Here is a 14,142-nt window from a genome sequence, read left to right as displayed (position 1 = left end):
ATTCTCCTGCTCCTTGGATGCTGCCTGACCTGCTGCGCTTTTCCAGCAACACATTTTCAGTATAGTAAGTTGCCTGTATCTTTAACTGAGGAGATGCAAAGCATATGGGATTCATTTGAAGAGTTCTCAGGAAGGAGGTCTGGATGTTTACGACCTCCTTTATACAGAGATGGAGACTGGAAATCACTGTCCAAAGAGCACTGACCAATAAAGGCAAACATGCCAAATGCCTTCTTCAGCACCCGATCTATCTGAAACTCCAGTTTCCCTTTTAATGTTGTTCAGGGACCTGCAGCTAGTGGAGACCTTGGTATGGAAGGTTTGATCAGGTGACTCTGAAAGTGTTTGTATCTGATTGATCCAGACCTGCTAAGTCTTCTTGTCACCATTTGCCTAGATGGGTGCTGCTCAAACACCACTCAAGAAGCTTGACACCATCCAGGCCAAAGCAGCCCACTTGATTGACACTACATCCACTTTCTCTACTATGAATGTTCAGTAGCAACAGTGTGTACTATCTACAAGACATGACTTGGAGATGCCGGTATTGGACTGGGGTGTACAAAGCTAAAAATCACACACCAGGTTATAGTCCAACAGGTTTAATTGGAAGCACACTAGCTTTCAGAGCGACGGTCCTTCATCAGGTGATTATCACTCCGAAAGCTAGTGTGCTTCCAATTAAACCTGTTGGACTATAACCTGGTGTTGTGTGATTTTTAACTATCTACAAGACAAAATTCCTCAGACTGCACCTTCCATTCTCATGACCCCTACCATCTAGAAGGACAAGAGCAGCAGATACGTGGGAACACCACCATCTGCAAATTCCCCTCCAAGCCACTCACTATCCTGACTTGGAAATAGATTATTTCACTGTGGCTGGGTCAAAATCCTGGAGTTCCCTCACTAATGCCATTGTGGGTCAATTACCAGCACGCAGAGTACAGATGTTCAGGAAGACACCTTACCAGCCAGTGACACCCACATCCCACAAATGAACTTCTTAAAAAAAATCATTTTTGTCCTGCGCAGTATTTTTGGTGCAGATCTATACATTGGCCAAACAGGGATTCTGCAATTTTACTGCTCGCCCCTCCCTTGCAGCACAGCTAAACACCCACCAGGTGTCCGTAAACATCGTCGGGATTGTCATAAAACATGCTGTTGAGCACTTGCTGCATTCTTTGCGGCACCAAGTTGCTCCTGTAGTACTCGGCCGCGCGCTGTTTGAGTTGGTAGAAGTCGCGAGCTTCCTCGGAGCTGCGACCGTTACTCGCAGGGGGGGCTGGGCCGGCAGACATCCCTTCACCGCTCGATCGCTTCGTCTGCTTAAACAAAGCTCCCGGTTATAAAGTGTTACCAAAATGTCGTTCAGAATGGGGGAAGAGTTAGGCCTGCCGCTTCCTTTGCCGTTGCTAGGCAACCCGTCGGGCTTGACGTCATGGGTCTACCTGGCGAGCTGGTTCACTTGGAGCACGCATGTGGCCATCCCCCAACACTCTCCGGGCACGTTTATGATCAGGAGCTTGTTGCCAACGTTGTGCTGTTTCTTCATCACGCAAATGAGGCGGCTCTTCTCATGCCATTGGTCAGCCTTTTCTTTCTGCGTTAACGTTTATGGTTCCCCCAGTTCACTAGCCAACACTCAACAGCAGTGTCCTGTTGCTGTGCACAAACTACCTACCGACAGAGCAACTGTGACTGTACTTCAGTGTAACTGTGTGCAACACTTGTGATGTTCTCTGCACTATGTAGGTACAGTATTTTTGTATTCCAGAAACATGCCTTTAAAACTATGTTGACTACTGCTTATTTCTTCAGATGTATATTCATGAATACCAACCTTACATATGTGACTTGAATAATCATATACAAGTTGAACTTTTTAGAAACAGATTTGCTTTTTTGTTTGAAGATTGTGTTTCAATAAATTAAGACCTTTGGAGCTATAATGTGAATCAATTTCTGTGTAGTACACAAAGTGGAAAACATCATTTTCTTTGGTGATTCTGACTAGTTTCATAGTATTGAGATCACTTTAACTATAGGCAATTTTAAAAAGAAGACATGGTTTGTGTTTGTTTCACTTTTGCTACCTTGTCATATTCTTGGCTAAAAAAAAAACCTCTTGGTGAAACTTGACTCATTCTCACAAGTACCAGAAGACAAGGCATTGAGGATCTTGCCTCTTCTATCATATCATATCATCAGAAAAGTGGTTGGCTGTAGAATGCATTTGGGTTGCCATGTTATTCTGTTCCACAAACAATTGTTTGGCTGTGCAGAACTTTAGTGTTGCTGATAAAGGGACATACTGTCAAGATCTCCAAGCAGAACAAAATTTGAAATTGCATGTGAGAAGGGTGCTGATTGGTTGGCAAGTAGACTCTGATTGAGGCATTGTTGTGGAGAATGCATTAAAGAATAGTTGGGTCTATGTTTTTGCTTAATTGAAAATGCACAATGACTGGGCATGGTCTTTCTGTTTTCAGAGACTGACGCTTATGTAACTTGGAGCATATGTAAATGAGGCACACTACAAACCCAACAGACAACATAATTGGTTGTCAGTATAGTTCTTTGAACATTGTTGAATTGTTGAGTAAGTGCTGTCTAATTCTGAAATCACATCTAATGTTGAACCCTATGTTCTGAATTTGCAAGCATAGACTTGTTGAGTGCAGTCAGTGCTCTAGCCAATGTGAACACCTGAAGAGGCATGTTGTTCGATAATTTAAATCACAAATAATTTGGAGACATGACCTACATGCATTAACACTGGCACTGCAATTGATGTACTACATTCTTAGTAGGTAGAAAATCTTTTTGCCATGAAGGCAGCATCCAGCTGATCAAGAATATTTATCATATTGCTGTTGCATTGTAGCAGCATGAATCTATTAACTTCACCTATTGTTCAAATATTTGAGACATTACCCATCAGAGTACTGAGGTAGACTGGGCACTTTTCAGAACCAAAAGTAACAGCCTTAGGCTTTTTATAAGCTTGCATAATGCACAGTAATCAATTATCTATTTGAAGTGGCCAATATCCAACAAAAGAAAACACTTTGGCATCAAGGTTGCATGGTGAGCAAATGTCTCAGGCTCTATTTATGAAGTTGTTGCTAAGGTCAGTACTATTGCACATGCGCCAGTAGGAGGCCCTGTACATATCGTGACCAGTGAAGGTCGGCTTAGTGAAGGTAGGCTTACTGAAGGTAGGAAGTAGAATTGAACTCATTAGTGGATTGTTCAACTAGCACGTCAAGGAAATTGACCATGTTTGACTGCTGTACTTTCAGGACAAATTTGAGCACAGGTTAGAGGCTATTAATGGGTGTAAGAAAATTCTGCAGAATCAAGTATGGCAAATTTACCTACCATTTAAATTTTGGAATTATGAAAGTGATAAAAGGTCAGTTTTTACCACTACATTTCTCAAGAAAACTAATGAAATGTTCCCAAGAGTTGGGCCTCACTGGATTCTAATGACAACATCATCTGCTTGAGCATGTATGTCATTGTTAAAGTTGAATTCAACTCTGTGTTATTAAATGCATAAATTCAGTGAATACAGATTCTGACAATAGCATTGTATCTGGATTACCATGATACAATGACACAGCACAAATATCAATGGCTTCATTCAGCAGTACTTTGCTTAATAGACTCTGCATGTCAAAACAACATATGGACACAAGATTGCAAATCTTACATAGTCTTTGCAATGATGAAAAAATTCTTCACTGTGTATGTGGGAGGTTGCTCAAGAACTGTTGTAGCAACTTAATCAACCATTCGACCAATTCATGTTGTGCAGAGCCTGTCATAAATTAGATAGGCATAAAGGATGATCACTTTTGTGAGACAAGGCAACCTATACACATGTGGATGCAATGAATCATGAGAGTGAATTCTATCATAAATAATACCACGCATCTAGCTAGTCTTAGACATGTCTAAGAATTTTTGTAACATGCTTTTAAGCAAGGATGTGCAATTATGTTTAATGGTGATCCAATAGATATGAATTTGAATCCATCATTGGGAGCAGTAAAACTTTTGTTCATATTGTTTCATTTGTTGAGGATGACAATTCCAGTTCCTTTCCCTGACTTTCAGATAAATATGAGGCCATGAAATGCCACCATAGATTTGAGCTGCATGTGGAAATCAAACAAATCATTGTGAGTCCTGCAATTTTCATATGCAGCACACTGTCCTCTGCAAACAAAATGAGGGTTTATGCCCGAAATGTCAACTCTCCTGCTCCTAGGATGCTGCCTGACCCGCTGTGCTTTTCCAACAGCACACTTTTCAACTCTGATGTTCAGCTTTTGCAGTCCTTACTTTCTCTCTGTAAACAGAAATCTGGGGGAACAACTGTTTATTTGGTGCATCACAATGTCTTGATGAATCCGGACCAATTTGCCTTTTTGAATTTAAACAAAAGCTTGGGTAATGACTATCCTGGTGAACACCTGAATCAATCATAGTCCATTTTCCCACCTTTTCCCATAATGATAAAAGAATTAGGAACAGAAAATAGACCCTTCAGCCTGTTGAGCCTCTTCTGCCATTCAATAGGGTCATGGTGATTCATGCAGTATTTTTTGTTGTTCCTTTTGGAGGTTTGGTATTCTTGTGACTGCAAGACGAAAAGCTTCCACAGCATGTCTTTATGTCACATCACTTATTCTGTTTTCTTTTTTCCATCCAAACACAGATTTTCAGTAAGGACTAGAAAATTACTAAAAGAGATAGCTGTTTATGCTTCAATTGTCTAAATTTTGTTTGACAGACAAATTTTTAAATTAATAAAGTTACCATTTCCAGTATTATGTTGGTGTTTTTTTAAATTATATTTAGGCTAACTTTGAATTATTTCTAAGATTTTTGTTTCAGAAATTTGTTTTATAAATTTCATTAATTTATTGGTACAAAAAGTAGTAATTCTTCCAGAGACAGCAAAAAGACTAGCAAAATTTCCTGTTTCAGCTCTCTCATTGCATTTCTGTCTTAAGATCTTACTTTGGCAAAACTCTAATCAATATTCATTAATTCTGGAGGCAGTATAAAGATAGTGCCTCAGGAAAATACAATAGTTGTTAGGATCCAACTGATTCCAATGTGTCAGACGTTTGGTCAAAAATTCTTTGGAAATATGTTTGCATACATGTCGTAATGAAGTTTTATATTCTGTTACTATTTGGAAATTTGTGTTCTAAAGTAGAGGGAAATGGGCTTCTGGTTTTCAGTTCTGTGAAAGTGTCTTTTTTTTATATAAGGCTCAGAAACTCTTCATAGTATTGTGTCAAAAAAGCATTTCCAAGAAACCTCGTGACTTAAGCGAAATGACTAAGCAAGCCACCAAGTGAGATTCTGGCTGAAGAGATAAGATTTATGACCAACAACAAGACGGATGCAGAGGCTGGAGGCTACAAGTTTGTCCTGTTCATAAGATCCATAGTAGTGAATGTGCTGTTTAGTGGCCTGAAAGTAGTTAGTGTAACTGGAAAAGGCACTAAGGTTTTGTCTTATCTCTCATTCAAGAAAGTCAGTAAATTTGCTTATGCCTTTATGTAACGGGAAGAGATGTACAGAATTACATCTGTGGATACATTAATGTGCATAAATTTACCAAGAGGAAATGCTTGTGACCTTCTCAGGCGAGTGAGCAATTTTTGAGTGAAGGAAAGGATGATTGTAAAGGATTTTGCTGGGAAATAGGGTTGAATCATTCTTGAGAATGTTTATGAATTGAATTGAATTTATTGTCACCTGTACGGAGGTACAGTGAAAAGCTTTGTCTTGCGATACACAGGCAGATCACAGAGTTGAATAGCATAGATACCTAAATAATAGGTAAACAGCGGCAAAAACCAAAACACAGATGCAGGTGAATGCTAATAGTTTGTGAGTCCATTCAGTATTCTAACAACAGTAAGCTAGAAACTGTTTCGAAACCGGCTGGTGCGTATGTTCAGGCTTCTGTACCTTCTCCCCAATGGTAGAGGTTGTAGAAAAGCATTGCTAGGGTGGGATGATCTTTGAGAAGGCAGCCTTTCCTTGACAGTGGCCTGGTAGATGGATTCTGTAAATGGGAGGTTGGCCTTTGCGATTGTCCAGGCCGAGTTCATCACTCTCTGTAACCGTCTCTGATCTTGAATGGTACAGTTCCATACCAGGTAGTGATACATCCAGACAGAATGCTCTCTATGGTGCACCTATAAAAGTTGGCAAGGGGATTGGCCGTCATGCCAGATTTCTTCAGCTGCTTGAGGAAGAAGAGACGTTGTTGGCCCTTTGTAACTAGTGCATCCACGTGAAGAGTCCCAAGAAAGCTTGTTGTGGATGACTACTCCCAGGAACTTGACACTCTCCACTCGTTCCATCTCTGTGCTATTAATGTGTAGTGGGGCATGAGTAACATCCCACCGAAAATCAATAATGAGATCCTTTGTTTTGCCAGCATTGAGAGCTAGATTGTTCTCAGTGCACCATTTTTCGATGTCTTCCATTTCCTGTCTGTAGTCTGTTTCGTTGCCATCTGAGATGGTAAGACCTCTCCAGATTGTCTTCCAAAAATAAGTTCTCATTTTGCTTTATTTTGAATATATTCAGTGACTGACCATCATGGTAACAAAAGTACAAAAATAAAACTTTTGGTCTATCAAGCTCGATCTCGCTCTGGGATCTAACATTTCCATTACTATCATTATTACAATGTCTGGAACTGAATATCAGTAAATACTAAGAATGTTGAATAGCAGACCTAAAAACAAGTTTGGGTATATTCTGTATTTTAGAACAATTTGCAAATGTAGATTGCATTTTTATCATGATTTAAGGTCCCAAAGCAACTTAGCAGCAAGGCTTGTGACAAGGTCTCACATAGCAAACTGTTATGAAGTTTACAGCCCATGAGATCCAGTGTAATTTTGCAAACTGGATCCAAAATTAGCATCATGGCAAGAAACAGAGGGTGATGGTCAAAGGGTTTTTTTGTGACTGGAAGCTAATGTCCAGTGGCATACAACATGTTTCAGTGCTAGGCCCCTTGCTGTTTCTTGTGTACATCAACACTCTAGACTTCTGTGCAGGTAACATGAAAATTGGTGGAGTGCTAAATAGCAACGAGGAAAGCCACAGACACTTCAGAACTATTTAGATGAGCATTTGAAACATCACTGTATACAAAGCTAAGGGCCAAATGCTGGAAAATGAGATTAGCATAGATGCGTTTTGATGATCGGCACAGACATGGTGGGCTGAAGGGCTTCTTTCTGTTGTAATGTGTAATCTCTATGATTCTCTATTTCTGCACCCACATTGAAGTACTATGTTCATCCCTAATAGGTGCAACATTTTTCTTAGTCATCCTCTTAATTTTCTCTTTTGTTTTGACTAATAAAACATTTTTGGATTTTCCATAATTTGTCTGGCTAATATTTTTTCATACCTCTTTTACTTTTCTAATTTCCTTTTTCATTTCACCTCTATACTTCCCATATCCTTCTAAGCTTCCGAAAGCATTATTCTTTATTTATTTGTCAAAAGCTTTTTTTTGCTTTATCTTATCTCAACTTGCTTTCTTAACAATCTTTGTATTGTCAGAAAATGTGGCTGAAATGTGGCTAAGTCCATTCAACCAAGTCATTATTTGGATTGGAGGTAGTTGAGGCCCCAGCTGTGATCCCAGTGGCATCACACTAGTTGTAATTTTCCACCCTGTAAATGTCCTATTTATCCTGACTGTTTATTTTTTCTTTCTTAGTTAGACAACCCTCTTGGTAATATATTACCCCTAGTACATAGTCATACAGTCATAGAGATGTACAGCAAGGAAACAGATCCTTTGTCCCTTTGTAACTAGTGCATTCACGTGAAGAGTCCAAGAAAGCTTGTTGTGGATGACCACTCCTAGGAGCTTTACAGTCTCCACTCGTTCCACCTCTGTGCTGTTAATGTGTAGTGGGGCATGAGTAACATCCCACCGAAAATCATGCTGATGTGCTCTATCTTGTATGAATTTGAAGAAATTTCTGCTCATTAAAACTAAATGTCAGACAAGAAATTAGAGATAATGGTTGATGATGACACATGTGGAATGTGACACAAAATGTGTTTTGGGATGACATCATCAGCATGTAGATGACCATAAACCAAGAGTATCATATAAACGATGTTTGATATAATATCTGCACACCATTTGATTTTCTCTGGTACCAAATAATTCTAGTGTCAAAATGATTGATTCTGTTTGGAAACCACTGAACACTATCAATATATTCTTGACTAATATTACATAATTCCTATGTTTTATCACAGAGTCATAAAGTCAAAGCAAAAAAAATACAGCTGCTCCAACCTGGTTTATTACAATATTCCCGAACGATATAATAGAGGTGAAGGGCATTTGGTCCATTATGCTCCTGCTGACTGTTTGTAGAGCCATCCAATATGTCCCACTTGGCTTTTCCCCATATCTTTGTAAAATGTTCCCTTTGAAAATTTGTTCAATTATCTTTTGAAAGTCACTGTTGAATCGGTTTCCATTATCCTTTTCAGGTCTTAACAATTCATAAGATTGCACAGACATACGCAGTCTATTCAGCTGAATCAGCCCATGCCATGTTTATGTTCCATTCAAGTTTCCTACAATATTTGCTTACATAAATGCACCATCAGAGTCATTTATTTCCTTCTCCTTAAATGCTTGTTGAGCATGTGCATAATTCTCCAACTATGCTACAGCAGCGATTTTCCACATTCTTAACATCCTTTGGTAGAGTTTTCTTCTGAATTCCCTATCAGCGGCCTCTACTTATAGTTTTCCTCATCAGAGGAGATATTTTCTCTGTTTCCACTCTATCAAGACATTTCATAAGATTAAAGACCTCTGTTTGGTCATCCCTCAACCTTCTTTCTTCAATAGAAAAGGAACCCATTGGTCAATTCTTACTTGATATGTACACCCACACATTAGATGTATCGCCTCTGTCCTCTCTCCAATGCCTCTATGTTGCTTCCTAACAGCACTGTAGTTGTGCATATACGAGGCGGACAATAGCAATCCAAAAAGCTGCCTTATCAAGACCTTCTTAAGGGTATTTAGGATGAACAACAGTTGCTGTCCTTTCCAGCAATGCTTAAAATCCTGGGAAATAATATGTATATATAAAATATATATTGAAAATCTTCCACATGCTCACTATACATAAAAAAGCTTTTTCATATTGTCTTCAATTCTTTTGCCACTCACCTTTGATCTGAGTTCTCTAGTTACCAACCATTCTGTTAGTGATAACTGTTTCTTATTACTCAGTCTTATCATAACTGTTCATGATTTTGAATACTGTACTTATATCAAATCTCCACTTACCCAGCTCTGCTTAAAAAAGAACAACTCACCTTTTTCAGTCTTTCTACGTTACTGAAATTCCTTATCTCTGGTGCCAAACTAATAAATCCCCTCCAACTTCCTAAACTGAGTTTCATTCTGAGTAATTGCACCAGTTGAGACGTAACCTCTAGCCTGAAAAGCATCAATTCACCAGAACTCTCTTTCTGTCTTGCACATTTTTGTTCTTAGTGCCACTGTCCTTATTCCCAAAGGTTTTAATTTTGTGAGTAAATCAATTATGTGGTGCTTGGCAAATACATTTTGAAAGTTCACATACAAAATCAATCACAATACCCTTTAATCAACATTCAAAAATAAAAGTGAATTGAATTAGCAAACATATCCATGATAATTTCATTTCACTAGCTCCTATCTGGCCATTTTTTTTATGTGGCAGCCTTCTGACATATGAATGATGATGTGCACCATGATGGTCAGCACTGTTTCATACTGCCTTGTGTTAATCTGACATAACAAACTCTGTTGCATTTCCTGCTGAAGAACATGGTGGGCTGATGAGATTAATGATCTGCTGGCCTTTGTTTTCTCTGGGCTTCCTGTCAGTCAGCTGAGTTTTCCCTTTTCTGCTTTTCTATTCCATTACCCCTCCAAGCAGTCAACTTTCAGAGATCATCATAAGTGGCAAAGGGTGGCAGGGATGAAGTTTGGAGTTAGATATGCATTTCTACTGCTGCTGTCATTTTGTCAGTGATAGGAAAAGTGCATGATAACCTGCCATTAGACAAGTTGAAGGCCATAAATAGCCAATTAAAGAACATTTAAGTGCCTAGCCTGAGCATCACTTGTATTTTACATCCTGCATTCTGGCTTGTTTGGACCTGTTGCAGTACCAGCCGTAGCCACTGTTCCCAGTAATACTGCTGAGACTGAAGAGTTGCTTGTCAATCTGACTGGCAACTTTTAGGGCAAGAGGTCCTTCCTTAAAGTGCAGAAGTGCCAACTGCAGGCAGTTAATTGACCAAAGGTTGTAAAATCTGGTTGGGCTTCCACATCATGCCAAGATGGGGCTGCTCTTGAATTTCCAGCAAGTGGCAAAGCTTTTCAATTCATGATTGATCCAGCCAAGAAAGCATAGCTCTATTAACCAAATCACTATCTTTTATACGAAAATTGCCACAACTTCCAACAGCATATCAAATAGCAAATTTAAAATTGTATTTTTTCAGACTGCTGATTTTGATTGTAAAATCTGTTTGTCATTTAAAAATACTTGCTGCATCATTACATGGAATATCAATGTCAGAATGCAATGACTGTGAGGAAAACATATTGCAAGGAGATAAAAATAACATTTCACTTAAAACATTATCTCCAAATTTAATTGGATTTTCCAGGAAATCTACATTTTGGTAACTGTGTAAGATGTAAAGTTACCAACTTGCATTGATATTAATAAATATTAAACCTGACATATACCAAGGTTTGCACCAGATCTCAGGGTGCTGCTATTTGACTAATGGTCCAATTATTCTATAGATGCATTAATTTGTGAGCTAACATTTTGCTATTGCAATTACCCTTCATTCTTTTCTAAGAGGCTAAACTGAATAACATTCTATTAAAGGCAAAACACAGCAGATGCTGGTAATCTGAAACAAAAACAGAGACAAACATAAAGGTTAACTCTGTTTCTTTCTCCACAGATGCTGCCAGACCTGCTGAATTTTCCCAGCATTTGGTGTTTGTTAACGCCATTCTGTTGCTGGCTGAAAGTATTAGGGAGCTTCAGGTATCTGTGACAATGAGACAAAAATCCTAGCATAGTGTTTGCAAGAATCAAAACTTAGTGCAGTTTTATTTATAAATCTGAAATTGGATTTATTTTCTATTTTCAGGAAGGCTATCTTTCCCTTCATTTGTGTGTAATCTCATAACATCACTGATTTAAAAAATATACTGTACCATGTACACATGAACTGTGTAATTATTCATACATCTGATACTTAGTCAAGATATTAAGTTAAAAATCACACAACACCAGGTTATAGTCCAACAGATTTAATTGGAAGCACACTAGCTTTTGGAGCGACGCTCCTTCATCAGGCACAATCACCTGATGAAGGAGCGTCGCTCCGAAAGCTAGTGTGCTTCCAATTAAACCTGTTGGACTATAACCTGGTGTTGTGTGATTTTTAACTTTGTACACCCCAGTCCAACACCGGCATCTCCGCATCAAGATATTAACTATTTGTTAATAAAATAACATTTACAAAAATGTCCCTTGCTGCCGAAAAGCTAGGCAATTTGAAGAACCTTCCGTAACCAGTACAATCCGTGAAATCCTGTAATGTTTTGTTAGGTTTGCAAATGAGGCCTGATATAAGAGTTGAACCAGGAAAAAAAAAGTGGGGAATAAAACAGAAGTAATTCATTTTGTGCTTAACAAATCTATATTTTAAATTCTGTGACCTTTTGTACTGGACTAACTAATTCCACCCAGTGTTGTAATCAGGGGTCAAATGTAATGCATCTACCCACCCAGCATTTGGCTACAATTACGACAGACTACAAGTGGGCTACACCATTCACAAGATGGTAGTTTAAATCTTGGGTTTGTACACTGAAATTACTGAATCATCACAAAGACCTTTCAAAAGGCAGGTTATTTTTCATACCAAATATAATGTATGCCAAGTTTAGCGGTAAAAAGGATTTTAAATATTCTGACTCTATGGGATTATATTAGGAAGCTGGCTTTTACCTAGCCCTTTGTCTGACAAACCGTTTTTCTATCTTTCTCTGGGCTCCATCTCCACCTATTGTTTACTCATTCCTTCTCTCCCCATCCTTTCTTTAGCATATAGAGTCAGATCCTTCGATCCAACTCATCTGTGCCAACTAGACATTCCAATCTAACCTAGTCCCATATGCCAAACTTTGGCCCATATCCCTATAAACTCTTCCTATTCAAATACCCATTCAGATGTTGTTTAATTGTTGTAATTGTACTCATCTCCACCACTTAATCTGACAGCTCATTCCAGAAATGCACCTCCCTCTGTGTGAAAAGGTTACCTCTCCGGTCCCTTTTAAATCTTTCTCCTCTCTCCTTAAAGCTATGCCCTCTAGCTTAGTACTCCCCCATCTGAGGAAAAAGACATTACCTGTTCATTCTATCCATGCCCCTCATGACTTTATTAACCTCTATAATGTCACCCTTCAGTCTCCGCTGCTACAGGGAAGAAAAATCCAGTCTATTCAGCCTCTCCATATAACTCAAACCCTCCATTATTGGCAACATCCTTGTAAATTTATTCTGGATCCTCTCAAGTTTAACAACATTCTCCCGCTAGAAGGGTGACCAGAATTGTATGAAATATTTCAAAACCAATGTCCTCTACAGCTGCAACATGACGTTCCAACTCCTATACTCAATGTTATGACTAATGAAGGTGAGTATGCCAAATGCCTTCTTCACTACCCTGTCTATCTGCAACTCCACTTTCAAGGAATTATGCTCCTGCACTTCTAGGTCTCTTTGTTCAGCAACACTTCCCAGAGCCCTACCATTAACTATATAAGTCTTTACCTTTACCAAAATGTAACACCTCACCTTTATCTAAATTACAGTCCATCTGCCATGCCTCAGCCCATTGGCCCATCTGATCAATGACCCATTGTACTCTGAAATAATCTTCTCCACTGTCCTCTACAACACCTATTTTGCTGTCATCTGCAAACTTACTAACATACCTCCTATATTTAAATCCAATATATACCAAACTTTTCCCAACTACTCCCAACTGAAGAGGGGTTATTCAACTCGAAACATTAACTCTGCTTTCTCTCCATAGATGCTGTGAGACCTGCTGAGTCTTTCCAGCAATTTCTGTTTTTGGTATAATCCAGGAAGGCTAAGGAAATCTATTAGCAGAAAATAGAGTTGTCAATTTACACATGTATAGGCCAAAAAACACAATTTGACCCGGAAAGAATAGAATCACTTTACACTTCAAGATTATTTATATGCCACAATCTATACAAAATGCAATTGTTTGTAGGGATCATTCAAGTGGATTGATCATGTTTTTAAAAAAAAACAGAATAAGCTGGATACTCTGGTAAGAACATTGGGCTGGGCTTTCACATTTTGGGTTAAAGTGTTTTTTTTGAGCGAGATTCATAGCACTAGTTTCCCATTGCCTGAGAAAAGTCCCTGTCAGCAATCTTCTTCACTTCATCTTAGTAGAGCTGTGTGGCACCCTTTTCATGGAATCATGTGGCACAAGAGATGGGAGTGCTTGCCTTTGCAGGGACCATTGGCATTCATGCTGCTGATGCTACAACGTTATAACTCCAATAATCAATGCCACCATTCCACAAGCCATCACAGAGATGTGAATAACCAATTAAAGCAAATGATCGGTTTGCCTGACTGACTGACTGCTTTTCAAGCCAAAAGTAATTCACATGATAAAATCCTAGCATCCCTACAGTGTGGAAAACAGGCCCTTCGGCCCAACAGGTCCACTCCGACTCTCCGGAGTAACCCACCCAGACACATTTCCCCCACCCTATATTTACCCCAGACTAATGTACCTAACCAACACAGTCCTGAATGCTATTGGCAATTTAGCACAGCCAATTCACGTAACCTGCACATCTTTGGATTGTGGGAGGAAACCAGAGGAAAGCCATGCTGACACTGGGAGAATGTGCAAACTCCACACAGACAGTCACCGAAGGCTGGAATTGAACCTGGGTCCTTG

General features: G+C 39.0%; 2 protein-coding genes across 4 annotated transcripts in view; one reads left to right on the top strand and one right to left on the bottom strand.

Annotated features, from left to right (window-relative positions):
• Nucleotides 1-1,513, bottom strand: part of eno4 (enolase 4) — a 48,400-nt gene extending 46,887 nt beyond the window's left edge. For 2 of the 3 annotated variants that reach the window (XM_043712822.1, XM_043712823.1), the window contains exon 1: nt 1,125-1,309. In XM_043712822.1, the coding sequence (XP_043568757.1) occupies nt 1,125-1,304 (180 nt within the window). In that variant the 5' untranslated portion in view covers nt 1,305-1,309. Of the gene's footprint in view, nt 1-1,124; nt 1,310-1,454 lie in introns of those variants that run through there. The other variant, XM_043712824.1, reaches the window with a different exon arrangement.
• Nucleotides 1,514-1,704: 191 nt separating this feature from the next.
• Nucleotides 1,705-14,142, top strand: part of hspa12a (heat shock protein 12A) — a 260,655-nt gene continuing 248,217 nt past the window's right edge. The window contains exon 1 of the mRNA XM_043712820.1: nt 1,705-1,754. The gene's annotated coding sequence lies outside the window, so the exon portion shown is untranslated. The remainder of the gene's footprint in view (nt 1,755-14,142) is intronic.

This window comes from Chiloscyllium plagiosum, chromosome 22, assembly GCF_004010195.1.
Source record: "Chiloscyllium plagiosum isolate BGI_BamShark_2017 chromosome 22, ASM401019v2, whole genome shotgun sequence".
Lineage (NCBI taxonomy): Eukaryota > Metazoa > Chordata > Chondrichthyes > Orectolobiformes > Hemiscylliidae > Chiloscyllium > Chiloscyllium plagiosum.
Note: the sequence above shows the minus strand (reverse complement) of the source record. Positions and strands in the feature narration are given on the sequence as shown.